Source organism: Erpetoichthys calabaricus, chromosome 10, assembly GCF_900747795.2.
Source record: "Erpetoichthys calabaricus chromosome 10, fErpCal1.3, whole genome shotgun sequence".
NCBI classification, from domain to species: domain Eukaryota; kingdom Metazoa; phylum Chordata; class Cladistia; order Polypteriformes; family Polypteridae; genus Erpetoichthys; species Erpetoichthys calabaricus.
This window is the reverse complement of record NC_041403.2, coordinates 20991098-21017121: the sequence shown is the minus strand read 5'-3', so window position 1 is coordinate 21017121 and position 26024 is coordinate 20991098. Positions and strand designations below refer to the sequence as shown.

Here is a 26024-nt window from a genome sequence, read left to right as displayed (position 1 = left end):
ATACACACACCTACACACACACAGGTCTTTCATTTATATATGTCTCCTTCAGTTTCCAAATGCCGAGGGTCAAGGGTCACCCTAAATATTCACTACATCCATATGGTGCTGCCTCCAAGTGGCCAAATTCAGAAAACTGATAAAAATGTGCAGATGTCAGGCCAAGTAATCTCAACACATCAAACGTAAGTAAGACAGCAGATGCCATCCACACACCACAAGTGACCCTTCACATACTCTAAATCCGGTAGTAAGGAAATTAAAGTTACACGTACTCTGCTACCATCGTCTTATCTTGTATAAGCTTTGAGTTATAAAACAGACAGTTTAACCCAGGGGATCAAAAAAATAGATAAATACGTTCTATAGCCTTCGCTATCAGTAAAACTGTTTTAGACTGTAAAGTTGGGCAATAAATACTTAAATTTATTTGCAAGCACATAGTCAAGTCTTAACATGAGCGCTCATTACTTTAAACTAACCTTTGCAAGCTTTCTGCTTTCACTTTTAATTTTGCTTCTTGCCTTTTATCTGATTGCATAAAATACCACATCATGGAGCTTGGTCAATATAGGGATGTCCGCAACAGAGGCTTTGTAGTGAACCTGAGGTAGAGCAGTGTTTGAAGCGTGCTGTAGAATTCTGAAATGTATTTCTACAGTATACAGCACCCTCCATTATCTTTGGGACAAAGACACATTTCTTCTTGATTTGCCCCTCTGCTCCAGAGTTTAAAATGACAAGTCAAACAATTCAGGAGTGATTAATGTGCACCTTTCATACTTTCATTTAAGGGGATCTTGGTCACTCCATGTAGAATTGACAACACTTTTTCTACATAGTAAAATTCAGGGTACCATAACGATTGTGACAATTGGCGTCACAGCCCATAGGAAAATCTATCCATCCATTCATTATCCAACCCGCTATATCCTAACTATAGGGTCACGGGGGTCTGCTGGAGCCAATCCCAGCCAACACAGGGCGCAAGGCAGGTAACAAACCCCGGGCAGGGTGCCAGCCCACTGCAGGGCACACACACACACACCAAGCACACACTAGGGCCAATTTAGAATCGCCAGTGCACCTAACCTGCATGTCTTCGGACTGTGGGAGGAAACCCACGCAGACACGGGGAGAACATGCAAACTCCACGCAGGGAGGACCCGGGAAGCGAACCCGGGTCTCCTAACTGCAAGGCAGCAGCGCCACTGTGCCGCCCCCATAGGAAAATGTTGTTGCTTAAATGATGATCTTTGATGGCTCATCAGATTGAAAAGAGTTTCTCATTTATATTTCATTTAAGAATCAATTTTGTCGCAAATGTTTCTCCTATAACTCCTTAGGAGAGATAGCTTTAGACAAAAAGGAGACACAGGATACAACCAAGGTCAAAATTGAGAATTTGGTTTGAAAAGCATGTCAGGTTTTGTGAGATCTCTCGCTAGTCTTGTTTTAATCTCTTTGAAGACTTCATATTGATGCCTTTATCCCAGGTGGCTTACAACATTGGAGATACGATTGGTTACATTTCTTTTGTTTGTCCAATTGGCGGACAGGCAGACAAAGTGACTTTTTTGTGGCCACGTGGTGTCAGTAGTGGGATTTGAACGGACAACCTCGAGGTTTGAGGTCCAAAGTGTTAACCACTATGCCTCACTGCCTGCCCTTTCTTGTATAATGAGTGTGACCTAATGGGAGCACAGCAATATAAATTAGAGCAACTAATAGTATTATTCAGTAGCAAGGACTACAGTTTCAAGTGTTTTATTATCACAAACAGCAGTCCATGCATTCCACCATATATTACTGAACACACAATGCAAAAACTTTCAAATTGCAAAAAAAAAAAAAAAAAAATGTCAAGACACCTCTGAGCCCCTTGGGTGAACTTTGGCGAGATTTCTGCTGAAACTCAAGAAGAGATGCTTGTGAGAAAACCTGGAGTGTTTTGTCTCCATTTTAGTTTTTTGTGTTTTCATTGTTGTCTAAGAGAAACCAAAACAATATTAAGGAGATCTCTTTTTTGATTTTTCAAACGTGCCTGGGAGAAGTGAGTTTACTTGTGTTTTGATGTGCCTTTTGTTATAATGGATTTTATTTTTTTACTTTTTGCACTGGGTTTGATCTCACTTTGAACTCGTTTATGTCTTTTTGTGCTCTTCAGAGATTTACAATATAACAGAGCCTTTTGTGAAAAGTAAATCTTTTATAATATAAAGATTTGGTGCTTGCCCTTACCACATGGTCTGGTGGTGATATCCTTCTCTAGTGTTCGGGGCTGCATGCTTTGGAACTCTTTAGTGCTTGGACATCCTAGACCATGACTGTTTAAAATTATTAAAGGAATTAGCCCAATGGATCCAGGCTGTTACTTTATGTATTCAACAAAAACATAGAAACATGGATGGAAACTTGTTATGGGTGAAATTTCACAGAAAGTTAGAATGCTGTTCTTCACACAGAGAATTATAGACACATGGAAAATGTTACCATGTAGTGCAGTACAGAATAGAACTTTAGGGACCTTCAAAACTCATTTGAATGTTATTTTAGACATATTAATTAGATAGGATTAACAATTATTGTTAGGCAGAAGTACATTTTTTGTTAAAATGGTTCCAATGCTCTAAACTGTTCAGTAAGTCCCAAAGGTATCACATCCTAGTGAGTTGAATGACTTCCGGCCTGTCGCCCTGATGTCACATGTGATGAAGACCATGGAGTGGCTGCTGCTTCACCACCTGAGGCCACAGGTCCGCAACGCCCTTGACCTTCTCCTGTTTGCATACCAGGAGAAGGTGGGAGCCATCATCTACATGCTACACTGATCCCTCTCCCACTTGGACAGAGGCAGTGGTGCTGTAAGAATTACGTTTCTGGACTTCTCTAGCGCCTTCAACACCATCCAACCTCTGCTCCTTAGGGACAAGCTGACAGAGATGGGAGTAGATTCATACCTGGTGGCATGGATCGTGGACTATCTTAAAGACAGACCTCAGTATGTGCGTCTCGGGAACTGCAGGTCTGACATTGTGGTCAGCAGCACAGGAGCACCGCAGGGGACTACACTTTCTCTGTTCCTGTTCAGCCTATATACATCTGACTTCCAAAACAACTCAGAGTTCTGCCATGTGCAAAAGTTCGCTGACGAGACTGCTATCGTGGGCTGCATCAGGAGTGGGCAGGAGGAGGAGTATAGGAACCTCATCAAGGACTTTGTTAAATGGTGCGACTCAAAGCACCTACAACTGAACACCAGCAAAACCAATGAGCTGGTGGTGGATTTTAGGAGGACCAGGCCCCTCATGGACCCTGTAATCATCAGAGGTGACTGTGTACAGAGGGTGCAGACCTATAAATACCTGGGAGTGCAGCTGGATGATAAATTGGACAGGACTGCTAATACTGATGCTCTGTGCAAGATAGGACAGAGCCGACTATACTTCCTTAGAAGACTGGTGTCCTTCAACATCTGCAACAAGATGCTGCAGATGTTCTATCAGACGGTTGTGGCGTCCAGGGGGCATCCTAACCAGATGCCCGAACCACCTCAACTGACTCCTCTTAATGTGGAGGAGCAGCGACTCTACTCCGAGTCTCTCCCGGATAAATGAACTCCTCGCCCTATCTCTAAGGGAAAGTCCAGCCACCCTGCAGAGAAAACTAATTTCGGCCGCTTGTATCTGCGATCTTGCTCTTTCGGTCACTACCCAAAGCTCGTGGCCATAGGTGAGGGTAGGAACGTAGATCGACTTGTAGATTGACAGCCTCGCCTTTTGGCTCAGCTCTCTCTTCACCACGACGGACCGTTGCAGGGCCCACATTACTGCAGATACTGCACCGATCCGTCTGTCAACCTCCCGCTCCATTCTTCCCTCACTCGTGAACAAGACCCCGAGATACTTGAACTCCTCCACTTGAGGCAGTAATGTGTTCCCAACCTGGAGAGAACATTCCACCCTTTTCCGGCTGAGAACCATGGCCTCGGATTTAGAGGTGCTGACACTCATCCCCACCGCTTCGTACTCAGCTGCGAACCGCTCCAGTGAGAGATGGAGGTCACTGTCCGATGAAGCCAACAGAACCACGTCATCCGCAAATAGCAGAGACAAGATTCTGAGGTCACCGAACCAGACACCCTCCTCTCCTTGGCTGCGCCTAGAAATTCTGTCCATATAACTTATGAACAGAATCGGTGACAAAGGGCAGCCCTGGCGGAGTCCAACCTCAACAGGAAACGAGTCCAACTTATTACCGGCAATGCGGACCAAGCTCCTGCTCCTCCTGTACAGGGACTGAATGGCTCGTAACAATGAGCCTTGTACCCCGTACTATTGGAGCACACCCCACAGGATGCTTCGAGGGACATGATCGAATGCCTCCTTCAAATCCACAAAACACATGTGGACTGGTTGGGCAAACTCCCATGCACCCTCCAGGATCCTGGCCAGGGTGTAGAGCTGGTCCAGTGTTCCATGGCCAGGATGGAATCCGCATTGTTCCTTTTGAATCCGAGATTCGACCATCGACCGAACTCTCTTCTCCAGCACCCCTGAATAGACCTTACCGGGGAGGCTGAGGAGTGTGATTCCCCTATAGTTGGAGCACATCCTCCAATCACCCTTCTTAAAAAGGGGGGGACCACCACCCCGGTTTGCCAATCCAGAGGTACTGCCCCAGATGTCCATGCGATGTTGCAGAGACGTGTCAACCAGGACAGCCCCACAACATCCAGAGCCTTGAGGAACCCAGGATAAACCTAGCCCACCCCAGGGGCCCTGTCACCTCTGAGATTTTTAACTACCTCGGCGACCTCAGCCCATGTTATGGACGGGCCCCCCTGGAGTCCTCCAGCTCTGCTTCCTCTAAGGAAGACATGCTGGTGGGATTGAGAAGATCCTCAAAGTATTCCTTCCACAGGTCAATAATGTCTACAGTTGAAGTCAGCAGGGCCCCATCTCCACTGTACACAGTGTTGGTGGAGCACCGCATTCCCCTCCTTAGGCACCTGACGGTTTGCCAGAACCTTCTCAGTGCCGACCTAAAGTTGTTTTCCATGGCTTCCCCAAACTCCTCCCATGCCCGAGTTTTTGCCTCTGCAACAGCCAAAGCTGCCACACGCTTGGCCCGCCAGTACCCCTCAGCTGCCTCTGGAGTCCCACTGGTCAACCAGACCCAATACGACTCTTTCTACAGCTTGATGGCCCCTCGAACCTTAAGTGTCCACCACCGGGTTCTTGGATTACCGCCACGAGAGGCACTGACAACCTTGCGGCCACAGCTCCATTCTGCTGCTTCGACAATGGAGGCTCGGAACATGGCCCATTCAGACTCAATGTCCTTCGCCTCCCTTGGAATGAGGTTGAAGTTCTGCTGGAGGTGGCAGTTAAAGATCTTTCTGACCGGTTCCTCCACCAGACGTTCCCAGCAAACCTTCATTATTTGTTTAGGTCTGCCTGGTCTGTCCGGCAGCCTCTCTCGCCATCTGATCCAACTTACCACCAGGTGGTGATCAATTGACAGCTCAGCCCCTCTCTTCACCCAAGTGCCCAAGACATAAGGTCACTGACAAGCTTCAAGCTGCACTATACTGCAACTAAATTAGAAAAGAATAAGCACCAGACTGGAAATCCCAGAGACATAGTTAACGGACGTCAATTGTCCTAGTTTTGCAACACAATGTGACTCAACAGACAGAATTATGACTGTAATGGAATGAAGAATACCAGATGAACAGGCCAATCCATGTTATGGCATGAGGCCAAAGGTGGTGTATGTACCCTGTGGCTTACTCTTCCCATGGAATTAGAATACTAATTACAGTTCTGAATGCATTCTCGTGAAGAACACGTCAGAGTTACAGAAGAGTTGCATTTGCAGAAAGTCTTCTGAATAACTTATTTGACTAAAAGGAACTAAGTTAGAGTCAATTACACAATGTTAGAATGGCTTTGTGTCAGATAGATAGAGAAAAGCCAAGCAAAATGACACCTTTTATTGGCTAACTAGAAAGATTACAATATGCAAGCTTTCGAGGCAACTCAGGCCCCTTCTTCAGGCAAGATAGATAGATAGATAGATAGATAGATAGATAGATAGATAGATAGATAGATAGATAGATAGATAGATAGATTTTACCCCAGGGGGAAACTTGGCTTTTATAGAATCTCTTTAAAAATATAGATAGATAGATAGATAGATAGATAGATAGATAGATAGATAGATAGATAGATAGATAGATAGATAGATAGATAGATAGATAGATAGATCTCAGGGGACTCGAGACACTGAGTGAGGAGTCTGAGTGTCTGGACTTGCAAGTGTCCTGATAAAAACCAAAGATCCAGGCCTTTAATGACCTCTTGGGCGCAGCCATCAGAAGTGTGTCTGTCTGCGGAAAGAGTGTGGACCTCATCGAGAAGTTTACTTATCTTTGCAGTGACATTCATGTCTCTGGTGACTCTTCCTATGAAGTCAGTAGATGGATTGGGATAGCATGGGGGGGTCATGAGGTTGCTGGAAAGGGGTGTGTGGCACTCCCAATATCTCTGCAAAAGGATGAAGGTCCAAGTCTTTAGAGTTCTGGTGCTTCCCGTCTTGCTGTATGGTTGCGAGACATGGACGCTATCCAGTGACCTGAGATGCAGACTGGACTCCTTTGGTACTGTGTCTCTTCGGAGAATCCTTGGGTACCGTTGGTTTGACTTGTGTCGAATGAGCAGTTGCTTATGGAGTCCTGAATGAGGCACATTGCCTGCATTGTGAGGGAGCGTCAGTTTCAGCACTATGGTCATGTGGTGCGCTTCCCCGAAGGTGATCCAGCTCGTAGGATCCTCATTGTTGGGGACCAGAGTGGTTGGACCAGGCCAAGGAGTCACCCACGTAACACCTGGCTGCGGCAGATAGAGGGTAATTTCTGGAGGGTGGGACTGGACCACAAGTGTGCCGGGGGGGTTTCCAAAGAGGATCCTGAGCTGTTTCGTTGTGAGGTGGATACAGTAATCCGCTGTACCAGTGCTTGCTCCCCAACCTGACCTGACCTGACCTGCTACCTTGTCTTCTGGACTGCGTGTCTGCCTGGTGGGTTGCCAATCGGGATCCCGAACTCTTTCATCATGTGGTGGGTGCAGCAACGTGCTCTACCAGTGCATGCTCCCCAACTTGATTTGACTTGAGTCAGGAAAAGTGCAGTAATATGAGATTTACATAAGAACATAAGAAAATTGACAAACGGGAGGAGACCATTCGGTCCATCAAGCTCTTTTGCTTAGCTAATAGCTGAACTGTCCAAAAATCTCATCCAGATTCTTCTTAAAGCTTGTCAGGGTTTCTGCTTCAACTCCATGTGTTGGTAGTTTGTTCCAAATTCCCACAACTCTATGTGCAAAGATGTTTCTCCTGGTTTCAGTTCTGCATGCATTTACCCCTTCATTTTCACTGGTTTCCTAATGTACATGATTCACCATTTAGTTGAAAGAATTCAGCTGGACCATCTTTATCAATGCCTTTGAGAGTATTGAAGACCTGGATTAGGTCCCCTTGTAGTCTCCTCTGCTCAACACTATACAGGTTTAATCCTCTGAGTCTGTCGGAGTAGGCAATGTCCTCAAGTCCTGGGATGCACTTGGTTTCAGCTTCAAGTGCTGCTATGTCTTTCTTGTAGCGTGGTGACCAGAATTGAACACAATGTGCCCCAAGCAGCCTCATTAGTGTATTATATAGTCCAAGCATAATATCTCTTGATTTATATTCAACAGTTTTAATGATATAACCTAACATTTTATTCACCTTTTCAATTGCATCTGCACATTGTTTAGATGATGAAAATGTTATGTCAACATACATCCCTAAATCCTTTTCAGAGGTTGCTCCCTGTGGGTCAGTGTCCCCTTTCTTGTATTTTAATTGCTGCTCCTTTTGCACATGTGTATCACATTGTCCTTTTTTTACATTTCTATACTGTTTGCCAGTTATAAATATTGTCTAAGTCTTTTTGAATTGTTTTTGCTGCCTCCTCAGTATCTGCCATTCCACTAATTTTTAACTGTACAGGAATCTATGTCATTAAATCAGAAAGCATAGACCCCTGAGGGACTCCACTGATGACCTCATCCCATTCTCCTCTAATGTACACTCTTTGTCTTCTGCCAGTTAATCAACTTGAGATCCAGTTTGGTAGGTTTCCTCTGATCCTAATAGCTTCTAATTATTTTAAATGCTTTGCCCTTGCCAATTACTACAGTAGCCTCCTAAAATAAATTTTAAAGATTTGTTTGGCAAGATGTCCTCTCATAAACCAAAGCTGGCTGTTATTTAGTGTATTATTTTCATACAACAACATCCATCCATCCATTTTCCAACCCGCTGAATCCGAACACAGGGTCACGGGGGTCTGCTGGAGCCAATCCCAGCCAACACAGGGCACAAGGCAGGAACCAAAACTGGGCAGGGTGCCAACCCACCGCAGACAACAACATTTTTAATTTATTATTTTTACATGTTATACAAGTAAGACTTATTGGTTTGTAATTACCAGGATCCATTCTTGAAGATTGGAGTCACATTTGCTACTTTCCACTCAAATACTTCTGCATTCAGAAATACTGTAGTTGATCAGATATGCCCAGTTCTGGTCCAAAACCCATTTGGAGCCCAAGGTGGGGGGACTTTGTCCATAGAGGTAGATCAGTATGAGACTTCGACGACTGTAGCAAAGGAGGACTGTATATCTGTGAGGAGTTCAGGACATGTAGTGATCACTCCAGAGTGTCAGAACACTGTTAAAAGGATTCAGAGTATGTCACACAGCAGCTCAGAAAGGAATTATGTCTGATTTATTTGAGGATATACAGGTATAAAGAAGTATACATGTATTTGAATAGGTGTGTATGTGGTTTCTGGTCATTAAACACACACTTTCTTATTGATTCAGGATACTACGGACACAATTATTACAAATTACTATTTCTCTATGTGGAAATGACTAGTACATACATCTCTTTCTCTCAACATACATCCCTTAATACTATGTGCTCTCATGCATGCTGGGATGTGAACCCTGAAATGTGAGACGTGGACCCTGATTGGCACTGCCGCTCTAACAAAGATCTTGTCCCCCTTAGTGTCCAGAGCACCCCCAGCAAGATGCTGTCCATGTTCCCCATACCTAAATACGTTACTTGAACATGCCTAGTAAGGGTTTATAAGTGACATTTTTATTTCATTCAGTGCAATTTCAGTACAACTAATAAATTATCATTAAGTCCAGGGGACATCAGAGTATAATGGGTTTAAAGCACATCTTACTTTTCTATGTTAAAACCTGTACATTTATAAATCTATAAATTCTGACATAGCTTTAAATGTTTTACTCTGTTTTATTATTTGTCAAATAACAGAGAATAGTGAAAGGCTATATTCAGCCTCAGATACACTAGTGTATTTATTATTAAATAAGGAGTTGATTAATCTCAACCCCTAAAAAATCAGAATGACAATCAGAATGACAATAATAATGGTGATGAAAACACTAAAAATAAAAACACTAAATTACCTCTATACATAAATGCTTCATCCATTCCAATTACAAAAATAGCAAATGTAGTTTTGTAATTTCTGTATTGACACTGACACATAGAAATTAGGAAATAGCAGCTTGCTTAACTAAGGTGGGAAGAGAAGCCACAGGGGACTCCAAGAACTGAATTTAAGAACCACTAAAATAAACTTTAAGGATTACTTTACCGTCAGCCTGGGCGCGTTATGAAATTACATCAGCGCATTCACCAGGCCCATCTGTCTACAGGAAAAGTGTGAGTGTGAAATTAAGATTACTGAACTGACGACATCTGTAATAGGCGTCAACCCCATAAAATGCAAATGATTAACGATCATAGAAGACAAAACGCTGCGTCTCCAGTCCTCCCCACTCACACACAGTCTTGCGATTTCGCGCGCAAAATTCTGCGCAGCTCTTGAGGATGATTGGCCAAGTCTATTTTTTTTATCCAATCGTATCAGAAAGCTGTGCAGACTTCCGCTTAACGACCAAACGCTCGCCGTTTCCCAGGCGCCGATTATGATTCGAGTGGGCGGTACCCAATGATAGTGCCACGTCGAGGTGACGAGAGAGAGGTAACTGCGAGGGGGGTGGATTACAGGGTGGTGAGAACAGGGAGGGCAGAGCTCGAGGGGCGGGGAGTTGATAAGAAGAGGACACAAGGAAAAAGAAAGGATTTGGAGAGAATTGCACTTGCATTAGACAGCCTGTACTGCTCGTTGTATAGCTGGAGCCGACTAGAGCAGCATCGGTGGTGACAGCTTGGCCTGCGGTGCTCGAAGCACGTTAGCGTGGAAATCGGCTTAATTCTACTTTGCAACTCTGCTTTTTCAAACGGATCTCCGTTCATACTCCAGGTAAGATTTCGATTATTTAAATGAAAGACTCCTACATACGCGGGCCAACACATACATGGGGCAGGGGGTGTGTGATGCTATTCTGAGGGATGGATTCTGGGAGTGATGTGCTGCTGTTCAACGTGTTCTCCTCCGTGCTCGTGGTACTGTACTGGGAACCTCCAAAAGCTCAGCTGGCCCTCTAGAATCAGACCACGTTACAAGTTCACGCGACTGATTTCTTATTGTGTTACTTATTCTGTGTTATCAGTCGCGATCACATAATTGTTAAACGATTCTGAAACCGTAAAGGGTAGTGGTGGAAACTGAGCTGGGGCACAACGAAACACCGTTTGAATCATGCCGAGTTCATGACTATAAGCCTGATTATTTTCTAATAGTACTCGTTTTTCTTATATACGATGAAATATAATTTACTGTCTAGATCCTGAAATAAACATATTTTTCCTTCTCTTGAAACTCCATATCCGGCAATTCCATCTTATGCAGCTTCTTTCACAAGGAACTTCTCTACCAAAACGACAAGTCAGTTTCATTGAATTGATAACGCTTGACAATCCCTTTAGGGCATTGACAGTGACTATCAGTGATTATTTTTCGAATCTCCGACTGTAGTGTGCCATCTTCAGCCACTCTTTACCCACCCATCCAACCAGTTTTGTGCCCATTTTGTCCATAACGGGTAGCCAACCAATTTAGAATAGAAGTCCTTTGCAAGGTAAACTCGCACACAAATCCACAGTCATGCTCATTTACAGTATGTGGGGGCAAATTGGAGAAACAGGTAAGTCTAATACTGTATACTGAACTGTGGTTTGTTTGAGGAAACTGGAGTACCTGAAGAAAGAACACACAAACACATGAATACAAAATATCACCAGGTGAGGTGGGATTTCAGGTCCATGGATTTTAGGGTAGCTGCACTATTGTCCTATAACTTCTTTCTTTATTTAAATATGTAACACTTTTAGTAAGGGGATTAATGGAGTTGATGCCAGCTGTGACTTTAAAGTTAGATCTTTGGCTAGAACAGAGGGATGCTTAGGACTTGGCTAAGTATACATTTCACAGACTTGTTACAAAGTATTTATGTAGAGAAGCATAGACATGTGGAATAAAAAAATGGGGCCTTGATAAGAGAAGACCCTGCTTGTTCTCATCAAAAGTGATCTTTAAATCTAAATAACTTAAAGCAAACACAATATCATTACAAAATAAAACTGAAAGATGTGTAAAATAAAGTGAGAATATTAGCTTGTTTTCTTGTAATCCACTAGGGGGTTTACTGCCGCCCTAACCCCCGACAAGAACAGGCAGGACAGACACAGGTTCTAGTCAACACCTTTGTTTATTTACAGCTTTGTGCACAAAATACCAACACCACACCAATATACAGTCCATCCGCCTTCACTCCTCCTCAGGCTTTGTCTCCTTCCTCCCTACTCTGGCCCCACAATGGAGTGAGGCGGCTCCTCTTCTTATTCAGGTCCCAGGAGTGCTCCAGGTGACTCATCAGTATTACCTGGAATCGCTCCCAGGTGCGCTGTAGGTCCTGTATAGGGCTTTGCAGCTCCCCCTGGCAGCACCCTCGGAACCCAACAGGGCTTCACCAAACTCCAGTTCCCAACATGCCTTGTGGGAATCCGTGGTGACACAGCCAACCAGGAGGGCTGCCCTCTAGTGTCCCAGGGGAGGTATTGCCTCAACAATGCCCTCTCCCCTGGTCCTTCCACTCTGCTGGCGTCCAAGCCTGATAGTGGATGTGGTCGCCCATCACTATATATATATATTGCACTTATATATATATATATATATATATAATGCTATATATATATATATATAGCATTCGCAGTCTGAATCACAATATGATTGTATGGGTGGTTACCTACCAGGTAACGCTTGTGGTTGGTCTGCAAGTCGGCAAACATCCGCCATGGTGCCCTCTCAGTTGCGAGAAGCAGATCATAGAATGTTGCATAGTTTTATATATATATATATATATATATATATATATATATATATATATATATATATATATATATATATAAGAGATTAACTAAATCATGAAACATTTTCATGCAATGCTCATTTTTCTTCAGAATTGTATGTCATATAGTATACATACTGTATATATATCATCTTTTCATCTTCATTAGGAGAATAAAACAATGATACTCTCATGTTAATACCAACAATTTAACCTGAATGCTCCAAAAAAATTATATGTATCTGCTGCAGTAAGAACAATCGTGGTTAAATTGTGTGTTAGCAGTCGACAAGCCATACAGGTGGCACAATGATAGTGCGCCTGTCTCGCAGTAAGGAGATTGTGAGTTCACATGCTTGGTCTTCCCTGTGTGAAATATTGTAAAAAAAGTTTGTTTTTTTTTTCTTTTTCATTTAACAAAAAATTCCACCATGCATCAAAGGACAGGGTGTTGGCCCGCCTCAGGTGGCCAGTGGGGCACATCTTTAGTTATGTATAAAGCTGAAGATGCATCTGTATTAAACCATATATCTGTCAACAATATTACACACTGCAGAATCTTGGGCAATACTAGATAAACAAAGATCTAAAATAACAGCAGACAAAATTTTGTCTTTAAGACAAGTGATAGGTAAAACAAAAAGAGACAGGAAAAGAAATAAAGAATCCGTGAAGAACGGGAAATTCAACAACTCATGGAAACGCATAGAAACAAAACAGCTACAGTGAAATGGACATACTGTATAAGGATAAGTGAAACAAGGGATCCCAAAAAATGTATTTGAAATGAAGGGTGAAGGAAAAAGACAGAGGGGAAGACCTAGAAGGGTATGGGAAGAAAGTGTGAAAGAATCTGCCAGAAACACAGGGTAGATTAACCATGGAACAGGTTCTCGGCAAAAGACAGAAAAAAATATAATCAAAGGCTCAAGACCCCAGCACTGTAAGATATAATGGGAAAAGATAAAGCAAGTAAGTGGGTAAGTAATAAAGAAAGGGTATAGTTTAATTACTCAGATGTTTATTTTTTAGTATGTTACAGGTTATTACAAGTTTAGAAGGGAGATTCCATCTACATGCATAAAATGAAACAGTAGGAAATTGTTTTGTGGGTCCCCGGGCAAAATAGTGTGCTGTTTTGATAGCAAAACAGAAAACATACATAGGCATCAGAAACAAAGTGGGCCCCTGGGGTCGTGCCCATACATTACGAGACCCCTGACTAGATGATGTGCCAGTCCATCACAGGACACACTTGTACACACCAAGTCCATTTAATGTTGCTTCAAGCATGTCTCTGGGAGGGAACAGCTATTCAGATACAGGAAGAATGTGAAAACTCCATACAGGCAGTGATCAAGTCAGAATATGAACCCAGAACTCTGGAGCTATGAAGTAGTAACGTTAAGCTCTGCGCCCCTATGCTTGTTTCTGAATGTAGTTTTTATTATTTTATAGTAGTTAGAGTTTAAAGGATTAAAGTATAAGTCTATCACAGGGCATAGCTAACATCCACCCCCTGCTCACTTGTTTAGGACAAATTAAAACGGTCACTTAACCCAACATGCACAACAACTGTGCCAGCATCCAAACCTGAAATACTGTATCTATTAAATACTACCCCATGGGTAGACACTAATTACTATGGTATGAACCTGGAAAATATTGTACGTACATAGCTGCTTTAGCTGACACCTTTGAGCAATCTAAAATTTATTAAAATGGAAACACACTCTAAAAGCTTTGACTTCTATTTCTTCGGTGCTATGGGTTGGTACACTGATGGAGCATGTAAAAACACCTTTAAAAGCCAAGCAGACATTCTGAAAAATTGTCTTAAAAATTCTTCCAGTACATGGCAGGCTAAGGCTAACCACACAGAAAACCAATTGACTTCTATAAACAATGCTGTCTACAGTGAGGTTGCAGAGATTTCCTTCAATTTCATAGTCATGGGCTCCAAATAACAGGCGTGCTTCAAGGCCAAAGCCCAAATCACCCAGGTACTATTTATAAAAGTAGAGAAAGAAAAGGAAATAATACACAGAGGACTAATAGGGTGTAGTCACAGAAAAAGCCTCCTCATCTCATTTAAAAGTGCTGATTCAATCTGCAGGTTTCTGGGAAGAAATTAAAGCCTAATGTTTCACACTTTGCCTCTTATAGTGGCTGCTGGAACTCTTTTTTTCCTATTTTAATCCTATTTACTATATGACATTTTTTATTGTCTGCATATCCCAGGTTTTCATGTGCAACAATTTATTTCACATACTTAGAATAAAACACACCTACAGAGATCTGTCAAAAGAACACAAATCTGTATTGACATACCCACTAGTGAGAGTTTGCTGTGTGAGATTCTCCAGCAGATACTGGTTCAGTGTGTGGATCAATCATGAGTTAAGGGGTCTAACATTCTCTCCTTTGAGCATTTTGCTTAAAAGTATACCTTCTAGCCCCGTGACTCTGTGTTCGGATTCAGCGGGTTGGAATATGGATGGATGGTATACCTTCTAGACTCTAGAAGGTATACCATCCATCCATATTCCAACCCACTGAATCCGAACACAGAATCTAGAGGATCGGGATGTGGCATCAAAGATCAAGGTTAATCTACAGGTAAAGAATATCATGTGTGAGATTTAGGCTCAAAGTCACTTGCCATCTTTGAATGGAATGGGTTACAAAGTTCAGCCTGTTTCTCTTGATGCCAGTCCCTGTGACCAATGAATGTCAGTTTGACTCTGTTGATCTGCCAGGCACGGAAAATTATGAAAATAAAAATGATCTTTAAATACTGAATGGAATGGACTAGAAAGTTCAGTCTGTTACTCTTGATGCCAATCCCTGTGACCAATGAATTGCAGTTTGACTCTGTTGATCTGCCAGGCACGGAAAATTAGGAAAATAAAAATTATCTTTAAATACTGAATGGAATGGACTAGAAAGTTCAGTCTGTTACTCTTGATGCCAGTCCTTGTGACCAATGAATGGCAGATTGACTCCGTTGATCTGCCAGGCATGGAAAATGAAGAAAAAAAATAATTTTCAAATATTGAATGGAATGGACTAGAAAGTTCAGCCTGTTTCTCTTGATGCCAGTCCCTGTGACCAATGATCTGTTGATCTGCCAGGCATGGAAAATGAAGAAAAAAAATTATCTTCAAATATTCTGTTGACAAATGTGTCACATTGCTACTTCCTGCCTCGCCTTCTTCAGGTCCTGGTACGTACAGAGTGAGGCCTCTGTGTTTTCTTGTCCTTTTTTTCTACTATATTACTGTTGCTCCCACTCCCAACTCTAATCCTCAGGGATACAATAGCATCCACCCTCCAGCTGTAGCTGTGTTCCTTCCTTTTTTTTTTTTGATGCTTTAAGCAGAAAGCTATGTCTGTTGTTCTGTTTGTCTTTTTGTCTCTCACACACAGACCCTTGATATAATACCGTACCTCGAATTTGGTGCATGTATACTTACCTTATATTTAGGTTAACACATCATTGAGGATTTATAAATTGGTTTATATTAAAACATCTGCCAAATAAATGTCACCATAATGAAAATGTTACACCTACTTAAAGTGATTGGAAACAACTGATGCATGTCATTAGTTTAATTGTTATTATTTAATGAAATGTATGTAAATGTAATCACGTTTGAATTGCCATTAAACATTGAAAACAAATTAATAATTTATTGGATGGCTGCATTCAGTCCCATAAAAGGAATTCCCTAGTTAATTCCAAGCTCTTTTTTATTTTCTAGAGTCTCATTTGGTGTGATATCTCTGACCATTATCCATCCATTTCCCATTGGGATTAATAAAGTATCTATCTATCTATCTATCTATCTATCTATCTATCTATCTATCTATCTATCTATCTATCTATCTATCCATCCATTTTCCAACCCGCTATATCCTAACTACAGGGTCACGGGGGTCTGCTGGAGCCAATCCCAGCCAACACAGGGCGCAAGGCAGGAATCAATCCTGGGCAGGGCACCAACCCACTCTCTGACCATTATGTGCATATATTTTGCTTTTTCGAGATTCCTAATTCCTTGTTTAAATAACCAATGTTTGCATAACTTTGTAGCATTTTAAAAATGTGACCAGTTACCGGTTTACAAACACGTTTTTCTACCTTCAGCCATTAATCTTTAAAAGGGAGGTTATGACACTTCTGTGGTATTGCCTGCAAAGAAGAATGCCACACCACCTTTTCACACTGTCCGACTCTAACTTCTTGTTTCTTTTCTATAGCTAATTAAATTATCCTTCATCATGGACATCAACCAGATCTCAGAAAAACTGTCTGAGGCAGGGCAGCTTCATGTCCTCCAGTTTTGGCAAGAGCTAAGTGCAGCAGAACAGAGTGAGATGTACCACGATTTGAAAAGTATGAATTTCAAGGAGATCGGCCATTTTTTCCACAATGCCATGAAAGTATCTAGTCATGGCCATCAAGAGAAAATTGATGAGAGGATGGGACCAGTGCCCAGAGAGGTGTTGGGTAGTGTCACACGAGACAAAGAGATTCTGAGAGAATGGGAGGAAGAAGGTAAGTGCTGTATACATAAAGCTTAAAATTTAGACCTCCTGATTTATCCTTTATAGACATCCACCTCATTGTTTGTTGTGCATTGGGAACAACCGGAGAGAGTATTTGTATAAAAGGAAGAAAATTAGTAGTTGGTATTTGATTTCTTAAAGAAACCTTTATAAAGACTACAATTATTAAGTCCCAGGATAAAACTACCATAATTCTCATGATCATTTTAATTTGCCGTGTGATCTTAGTTAGTGTTGAAGCTTAGTATTTATTGTATATAAAATTTTCTGATGGTGAAAACCAACAGTCTTTTAATATTTATACATTCACTAGCTGTCCCCCGTGACTACGCCCGCGTAGCAGTGAAACGGGACAAACTTTAAAAATCAATAAAAAAATGTAATAATTTATATTGAGAAGAATTTATATTGATAGCTTTCGCATCAGAAGGCTTCCTGATATACAATATTTTTGGTTTTGCTATCGGGGTGAGAATGTAGCTGTGATCTCTTTGCCAAAAATGTAAAAAGTTGTCAAGGTATCTCTGGCCAAGTGGAAGATTGACATTGGCACTGTATCTGATCGTGTTCAGCTCTGACGGGAGGGCATCCCCCACATGGAGAGAAGAGCATGTGGCCGTGATATCTCTGCCAATGAGCAGCTCCCCTCTCAAACACACGTGGCTGTGATCTCTCTCTCTCTCAAAAACATCAAACATTACTCCTTAACAATCTCTAGATGATAATGTCTGCCAATCAAGCAGGTATCACTAGCTACGCAGAGGCAAGGTACGCTCCCAACACGCGGCGAGAGGTAGAGCAACTGGAACGGAGGCTGGCACGTAAGTGAGGAGGGCCTCGCCCGGCTCCCTACTCCTGAGATCCTGCCTCCCCCTCCTCTTGGCCCGCAGCCTGTCTCTGGGATTCACGCAAATAAATCGGTGCCGCAACCAAATTCTAATACTTAGCGCATTGAGAGAAGTCACAAAATCAACCGGAATGTTCAAGCAAATTATAGAAAAAAAAAACAATCTAAATCCGTCAAGTAGTTCTCTCGCGAAAAGCGGACAGACATACAGACAGACAGACATTGGATTTTATATACAGGTGAAATTCCGTTACAACGAACTGCCAGGGACCTAAAAATCGTTGTAATGAAAATTTCGTAGTAATGAGATTCTGTATTTGTCGCTATAGTGCTTTCTTTAACTTGCGTCCAGGCGTTTGCAGAAGAAGCTTCCTGAGCGCTGGAACAAGTGGATTGCAGTGGCAGAAAACTACATAGAAAAATAGTGTGCAAGTCATTTCATTGTATTCAATAAATAAAGTGCAGCTCAAAAATTCCTGTTTATATTTGAACGCCCCTCGTATATCTACAAAGAGAAGTATCTTAGGATTACAGATATACCAATAATATAGATGGACAAACGTATCATATTCTCCAGTCAACCATATGTTGTTGTTACTTTTGCTGTTGTCGCAAATAGGACTGTTTCTGGAAAAGCAAAGTCACACACTTGAATTTTGTAACTTTGTATTCAAGTACGCTGCTGGTCAGTTTTTTTCAACCACTGTTAAGCTATGCTTGAAGCTGTTGTGCTGTGAGCTGGTGACCCTCAGAAACTTGTCTTCTCTGATTGGCTTGTGACTTTGGGTCTGCCAGATCTCTTCCTACCAGAATTTCTTTCAGCTTCCCATTGCCTTTGGATTCTGTTGGACATCAGTGGACTCGGATTCTTTTGCAATTTCTCTAAATGAAAGACCTACACTTCTAAGGTTAATAACGATCTGTCTCATTTCTTGTGTTAATTGCTGTTTTCTTGCCATTATCATTGGAATATTGTCCAAGTAGTACTTCAGAAGGTGTGAGAACACAGTCTGTTGTAGCTCTGCTTTAAGACAGGCAGAGGGTTTTTTTTAGTAATCAACAGAAGTTGGGACTCCTGTGCAAATTGTTTGCTTCAACTAGCAAGGCTTCATTTACTTTAATTGCTGAAGAATATCTGTAGGTTGTAACCTATCAGTTGTTCCCTGAAGATCTTGCTAGCCTACACTTTAAATGTAAACCTCTGGCAGTTTGCTGCTTACCTTTTCATCATTGTAGGTCATTCATTGCATTTGAACTGATTAAACTTGAAGAACAACTCGAAAAAACTGAGATGATCTAAAAAATTTTTACCGTTAGTGTATATTATTTATTAATTTACATTATAGATCTTTCAGCATCCTTGTGATACTTAGTTGGATTGTAGCAGTTTGATAATGGATGGATGTGATTCATTAATCAATTACTTGTAGCCAAGACGATATCAAGCAAGTTTCTTGAAATAAACTTTTAGTGGGCACCATTATTGCATTTATTGCTTAAGCTTATTTTTGTTTTTGGTATTTGTAAATAAGCAAATATATCAGTATCTCACCTCTTGTACATAAGTAAACTTAAGGCAGAATTGCTTTTTCAGAGTGTTATGACTTTATATAACTTTGTCTTAAGATAACTATAAAAAGTGCTATGCTCTTTAGATGTTGGGAATCACACATTACTGTTACTTTCCTCATTTTGTTTTTTTAGGATCAGAACTTAAAATGTTATTGGATTAGAATATATTAAGAATTGTTTGGAAAAGATTTATTTTGTGTTCATTTATGTTACTGCCAAATTTAAAGGCAATGAATAAAAAAACAAAGTACAGTAAATGAGGCCCTGAATCCTCCATTGAAGTGGTTTTGCATTGCAGAGGTTTCATGACATAACCTGAATAACAAGCTTGACGAGATTAAACCTATAATGATGCCTTGTTTTTATCTTGTTTTTGGGAAGAATTCCCACTGCTTTCAACCCTAATAACCTCCTTGTTTTAGTCAGAGAGAAAGCAAATGAATCTTTTTCCAGTCAAGAACCTGAATATCAGTTTAATTTTATGTGTTGCTTCAATGATAGGCTTAAAATGCAAAAAAAAAAAAAAAAAGAAACTGGAATGTTCAGCTGTTTTAAAGTACCACTATACTGTCCTTCACATACTAATTTTTAGTGGCTGTTGTAGCTTACAGAACAGCTGTAAAAAAGTAACCTCCATAGTGTTACATTTACCCTTATAAAAACCGAGTCAAAAACGTTGATTGTTTTCAACACAACACAATGTTATCACATGTAATAGAAACATGTAAATATCAAAACGTCAACATAAATACAATAGGAAAGGGCAGTCTAGTGTCCACTGCAGTCCAGATATGGTTTAGTACACGTCCTTTGTGGTATGTTTTGAAACAGTCACCAACGCACAGCCTGACGCCACAGTCAGGACAGTACAAGTGTATTTTTTGTTCACTTTTCTTATAGTTTTTCCGTTGCTTGCAAACAAGAGATTGGAATGTCAGTGCCTGTTCCACAAGATGAACGTGTCCCTTGTGTTATTGTAGCCTACCACAGCGCAAGGCTTAGTGACTACCATATTTCTTCAAACACAAACATTGCCAGTTATTACATTATAAACATTGCTTAGGGGCCTAATGTCTTTCTTGTCCTTTCACTTGATTGCAGTCATTTTGCCTTTTTAAAATGCACCCACTTGCACCACAGTGAACCTTCATGCGACCAAATTCACCAGGCATATCACAATGGTTTGGTCGCACTTTGCCATATATATCAGTTTCAGTATCCGTGACAATGACTGATGACCAATCCGCATTGTCGTCACTATTGCTGGATTCAACTGATGGTTCAGTTTCAGTTTTTTCTAAAATTGTCTTAATAGCTTCCGACTTACACTCTGTTATGTTCTGGTTGAAGGCTTCACCCCCGTCATGAATATTGATAAGTTATCTTAGAGTGGCAAAACTCATAGAAATATTCATCACTTTTTGCAGCATGATGTTATTTTTTATCCACTAGACTAGTTGTGCTACCTGTCTAAGATGGGTTGAAATCTTAAGTAGTCAATGTACACCTCAGTGTTAATGTTTGCTGTGCTGATATTTGTGATGCACCCTCTGTTAGAATGAAAAATGCAATACATATGTCTCTGTTATATGCCATTTGGTATGGGATTGTAAAAGCAGTGTAATATCTGTGATGTGCCATCTCTTAGAATGATAAATGCAATGCATTTTATTACTAAAAATGTTTGTGATGCACCATCTTTAGAATGTCAGAGACATAGCTCTGTTTGGCCCTTGAGCAAGGCCCTTAACCTGCAATTGCTGAGCGCTTTGAGTAGTGAGAAAAGCGCTATATAAATGCAAAAAAGTATTATTAATTATTATAGCGTCTGGATGCACCCACACACAGACCCTTATCCTTTTATTAAGATGGATGCCAGCAGAATACTGTCCTGAGTGTTATGCAGGGTTAATACTGTAAAATGGCTCCTTACACATCACCCTGGGTCTGATTCTAGAGTGTATAATCCTGACAGGTTGTCTCCCCCTGTCCTTGCATCACACTGGCTTCCCAGGCGGGTATTGTTCTTTGCCCCAATCCCGGATGAGGCGCCTGCCCATGTGTGCTGCCTCTCACAGAGTATAAAAAATCTTGAGAAAGTTTATTTATGTATCTATTTTTAGTTACTGTTGTGAGAGATGGCTGGCAGCTCAATCCAGCTGGGATGTCCCAGGATGGGAAGAATGGAGAAGGGCAGCCTGTCCAGGACACTGCCTACTTCAGGACGCTAGGTGGTAGCTCCCCTGGACAGTAAATGTACCCCGGATTCTCTCAGGGCATCATGGGATGTGGAGTCCATTTTCTCAGCCCTGTTGAGTGCCGTGGGTGCCACCAGGGGGAGCTAATAAAGGAACTGGGGACTCCTACTTTTCTAACATCCCGGAAGTACATCGGAGTCACGAGCACGGAAGCCCACAGTACTTCCGGGATGCTTGAGGAGGATAATGTGGCGTTTGATCCGGAAGAAGAGGAGAAACATTTCTGGGTCATGGAATTTATAAAGGACTGTTGGAGACCCAGCAAGATAGCTGGAGTTGGGAGGTTGGGTGACGAAGCTGCTGGGAGTGGAGGATTGATTTATAGTATTGATTATTGTAATTGTGGATAGTGTGGTGCTTTGTGCACTTTATTGAAGAAAAATATTAAAATTCTTCTTAGTGCTTTTATACATGTGTCCTGGACGTCTGTCTGTTGGGTTTCCCGGGGCAAGATCGCCTCTAGCGTCCACACTGTACGTAATCTTTAAATTTTCACAGGGAGGTCTCTCTTTCTCCTTTGATAGCACTATCTCCACAAACCTGCATACAGACTGTTGCTCCCATCATGCCATTATAATTTCTGAACATTACCATTACCACATATATTTTTCATCTCATGTGTAACCTTTTTTCTCCATGCGCAGAAGGCTGGGTGAAATGTATATTGGTACAAAATATAGAAAAGGGGTTGCAGATAGAGAGCGTGTACCTACACACCTCTCTGCTCAAATTCATTGGCCTTGATTCGTGGCCATCGGTGAGCCTGCTGGCTGTGATCATCTTACAGAGTTGGTAAAAGTGAGAGCAGATGGTGGCGTACTGAAATGAGAAGTGAGTGGCGGAACCAGAGGGAACGTTCAGGAAGGCAGTGTGAGGGGCAAAGGAGGGCATATGGAGCTGGATAGAAGGAACCATTGAAGTTCTGGTAGCATTAGCGGGGCAGGACAGAGAAATAACCCTTAGGGAGAAATATTCCTTCCTTTTCACCCCAGATCACTTTAAAAAAAAAAAAAAAATCAAACCTCAGAAATCATTTTTATGAGTTTTTTTCTTCAAAATTGTGAAATTGTATGTGAAACAAATTTTTGATTTCAGCCTCACGAAACTTTATATGAAATAAAACTAGCTGTAGTGCATATATCTACAAATAAATAGTTGGGAAACAAATGCATTAAGTGACAGTAGTAATAATCTAGCATAACAACTGGTGCACTAAAAGTAGGTACTCTCTTTTTTAGTGGGGTCACAGTTCAAGTAATTGATCGTGCAGATGACTAACATTTGGATAATTGTGTCTAGTTTTTAATCTTGATTTGTAGTCTTGTCATTTTGGTAACTAATTTCCTTATAGACAGAGCTCTGAAGCTTAGTGTTAAATGCTTAATTTTAACAATTTTTTTTTTGTCCACTGCCTCAGGGTAGGACGTGTCTCGTGACTCTATTGTCGCTCTTGCCGTAATTTGCATGACCTTGCATAACTCCTATATACTTACTACTATGTTGCTTTTAAGCTATTAGGAGGTGAGGAGTGGAGTCAAGCATACCTTTCACCTGAGTGGGTTATCCCAGGAATTTGCCAGTAAATGCCAACCATGTCAACCCAGCAATCAATCAGTCAGTCAGTCATTGTCCAACTCGCTATATCCTAACACAGGGTCACGGGGGTCTGCTGGAGCCAATCCCAGCCAACACAGGGCGCAAGGCAGGAAACAAACCCAGAGCGCCAACCCACTGCAGGGCACACACACACACATCCACAGAAGAAGCACACACTAGTGAGAATTTAGGATCGCCAGTACACCTAACCTGCATGTCTTTGGACTGTGGGAGGAAACCCATGTAGACACGGGGAGAACATGCAAACTCCACGCAGGGAGGACCCAGGAAGCGAACCCAGGTCTCCTTACTGCAAGGCAGCAGCGCTACCACTGCGCCACCGTGCTGCCCCAGCAATCAATCATGTACATACAGATGTTTATTTTTATTTGTTCAAGGTGAATTACCCTAACCCTAATTTCTGTAGTACTAGTAGGGAGCAGATTGAGGAAACCATGGAGAGGTGGAGATATGCTCTGGAAAGGAGAGGAATGAAGGTTAGTAGAATCATCAAGACAGAATACAAGTGTGTGAGTGAGAGGGAGGTCAGTAGAATGGTGAGGATGAGGGGAGTAGAGTTGGTGAAGGTGGATGATTTTAAATACTTGGGATCAACAGTACAGAGTAATGGGGATTGTGGAAGAGAAGTAAAAAAGAGAGTGCAGGCAGGATGGAATGGGTGGAGAAGAGTGTCAGGAGTGATTTGTGACAGACAGGTATCAGCAAGAGTGAAAGGGAAGGTCTACAGGACAGTAGTGAGACCAGTTATGTTATATGGGTTGGAGACGGTGGCACTGACCAGAGAGCAGGAGACAGCTGGAGGTGGCAGAGTTAAAGATGCTAAGATTTGCACTGGGTGTGACGAGGATGGACAGGATTAGAAACGAGTACATTAGAGGGTCGCCTCAGGTGGGACGGTTGGGAGACAAAGTCAGAGAGGCGAGATTGTGTTGGTTTAGACATGTGCAGAGGAGAGATGTTGGGTATATTGGGAGAAGGATGTTAAGGATAGAGCTGCCAGGTAAAAGAAAAAGAGGAAGGCCTAAGAGAAGGTTTATGGATGTGGTGAGAGAGGACATGCAGATGATGGGTGTAACAGAACAAGATGGAGAGGGCAGAAAGATATGGAAGAAGATGATCCGCTGTGGCAACCCCTAACGGGAGCAGCCAAAAGAAGAAGAAGTTCAAGGTGACTTATAACATTCGAGATATAATTGAGTACATCTCTTTTGTTTTTCCAGTTGGAGCGCAGTCAGGTGAAGTAACTTGCTCATGGTCACTTGGTGTCAGTAGTGGGATTTGAATCCACAACATCTTAACCACTATGCCATACTGCCTACCTAGCTTAATACTAAATTTGAAGTATTTGCGAACAAAGCTAAGCAAATATAAGGTAAAGTATGCAAAATATTACAGCATCTTGCCCAAAGAAGGGGCCTGAGTTGCCTCAAAAGCTTGCATATTGTAATCTTTTTAGTTAGCCAATAAAAGGTGTCATTTTGCTTGACGTCTCACTACATTCATAATGGCTAACACGGTACAATACCCTAGTACTACAGCATCTTCATCTTAAGGGTTAAACTAGTTAAAAGGGTTTTTTCCAGACTGTTTAGTGTATTTAATGGGAGTTTTGTTTGGGGAAAAGGTTTTTTTTTTGCTGTTACATAGATAAGAGATGGCATCCATAAACCTGGCTTATTCTGACAGATTGTATTTGTTATGACTTTTATGGGGGTTGAAGTACACTTCTAAAGTTAAAAGGCAGGGTGCCATCTTCTTTGGCTATAATTTACTTTAAAGAAAACATCTGTCAGTGGTATCTTAAAAATTGGTTTCTATTTGAAGCAGCTGGGTTATCTCAGCATTTCAAATTTATATATGTATTTTATAATAAAGAAACTTACAAATCAAAGGTGCACAGTCTTAAGTAATCTTACATTTCTATAACTGGAGCACTGGCATTTGGAACTATTTGCTCAGGGTTATGCATTGAGTCAACCACAGTGATTAAACTGGCTGTCTGTTTTATTCTCTGTCCAGTGCTTAAAGCAGTAGGTGACATTACCAGCTTGCTGTCTGTTTGTTTAAAAACCTGTAAAGTTGAAAATGAACTTTGGCTTAGGTTAAAAGGCAAATAAGCAGCACTACAGTGTGTGCAGAGTGGGATTGTTCTAGGTTTTTTATCACTATATAAGAAGACGGGTGCCTCAGTGGAGGTAAAAATATCAGGCAGTTATTGGTGCTACAAGACAAGTGCACCACTTATAGTGGGTGGAGTATTGCTGTGGTGGTATGCTATACATTTAAAGAGTGTAGCATGCTATAGTCAATGGGCACAGCAATGTGAACCCCGTTTAGTAGAGGTGTGTCTCAGCTGTGTCTAGTGAAGGACAGACTACATGAGGTTTGCTGTAAGAGGAGGGCCTCAGTGCACATAGAATGAATTTTCTACCCTAAAAGTGACACCCGCTCTGGTGTAAAAGCCCCTCTCAGTCATCCTGTCAGGGAGCTTTGAGTTGGAAGATGAGCTTAGGTAAGCGAAAATAACTGAAACCACAGGATCAAAGCAAAAAAGTGCAGGAGGTTGAAGTGGAGTGCTATAATGGTGAAGAGAGGCCACAGTTCTTGCTAACAGACAGTGCATTTGTCTTGTGCATGGTGGCACAGTGTGGCAATTTGATTTATTGTTTTCTTGCATCTATTTATGTTACTTCTTCAGTGTTCCCCTCTGTTGTGTGCTTTAAAGAAATCCTCCACCGAAAAATATATGTAT

The 26024-nt window shown here is 41.6% G+C and overlaps 1 protein-coding gene across 3 annotated transcripts in view; it reads left to right on the top strand.

Moving 5' to 3' along the window:
• uap1 (UDP-N-acetylglucosamine pyrophosphorylase 1) overlaps nt 1–26024 on the top strand; it is a 411004-nt gene that overhangs the window by 282737 nt on the left and 102243 nt on the right. Inside the window, exons 2-3 of one of the 3 annotated variants that reach the window (XM_051932728.1) lie at nt 10290–10419; nt 16670–16967. In XM_051932728.1, coding sequence (XP_051788688.1) covers nt 16691–16967 — 277 coding nt within the window. In that variant the 5' untranslated portion in view covers nt 10290–10419; nt 16670–16690. Of the gene's footprint in view, nt 1–10207; nt 10420–16669; nt 16968–26024 lie in introns of those variants that run through there. The other 2 variants (XM_028810995.2, XM_028810994.2) reach the window with 2 other exon arrangements.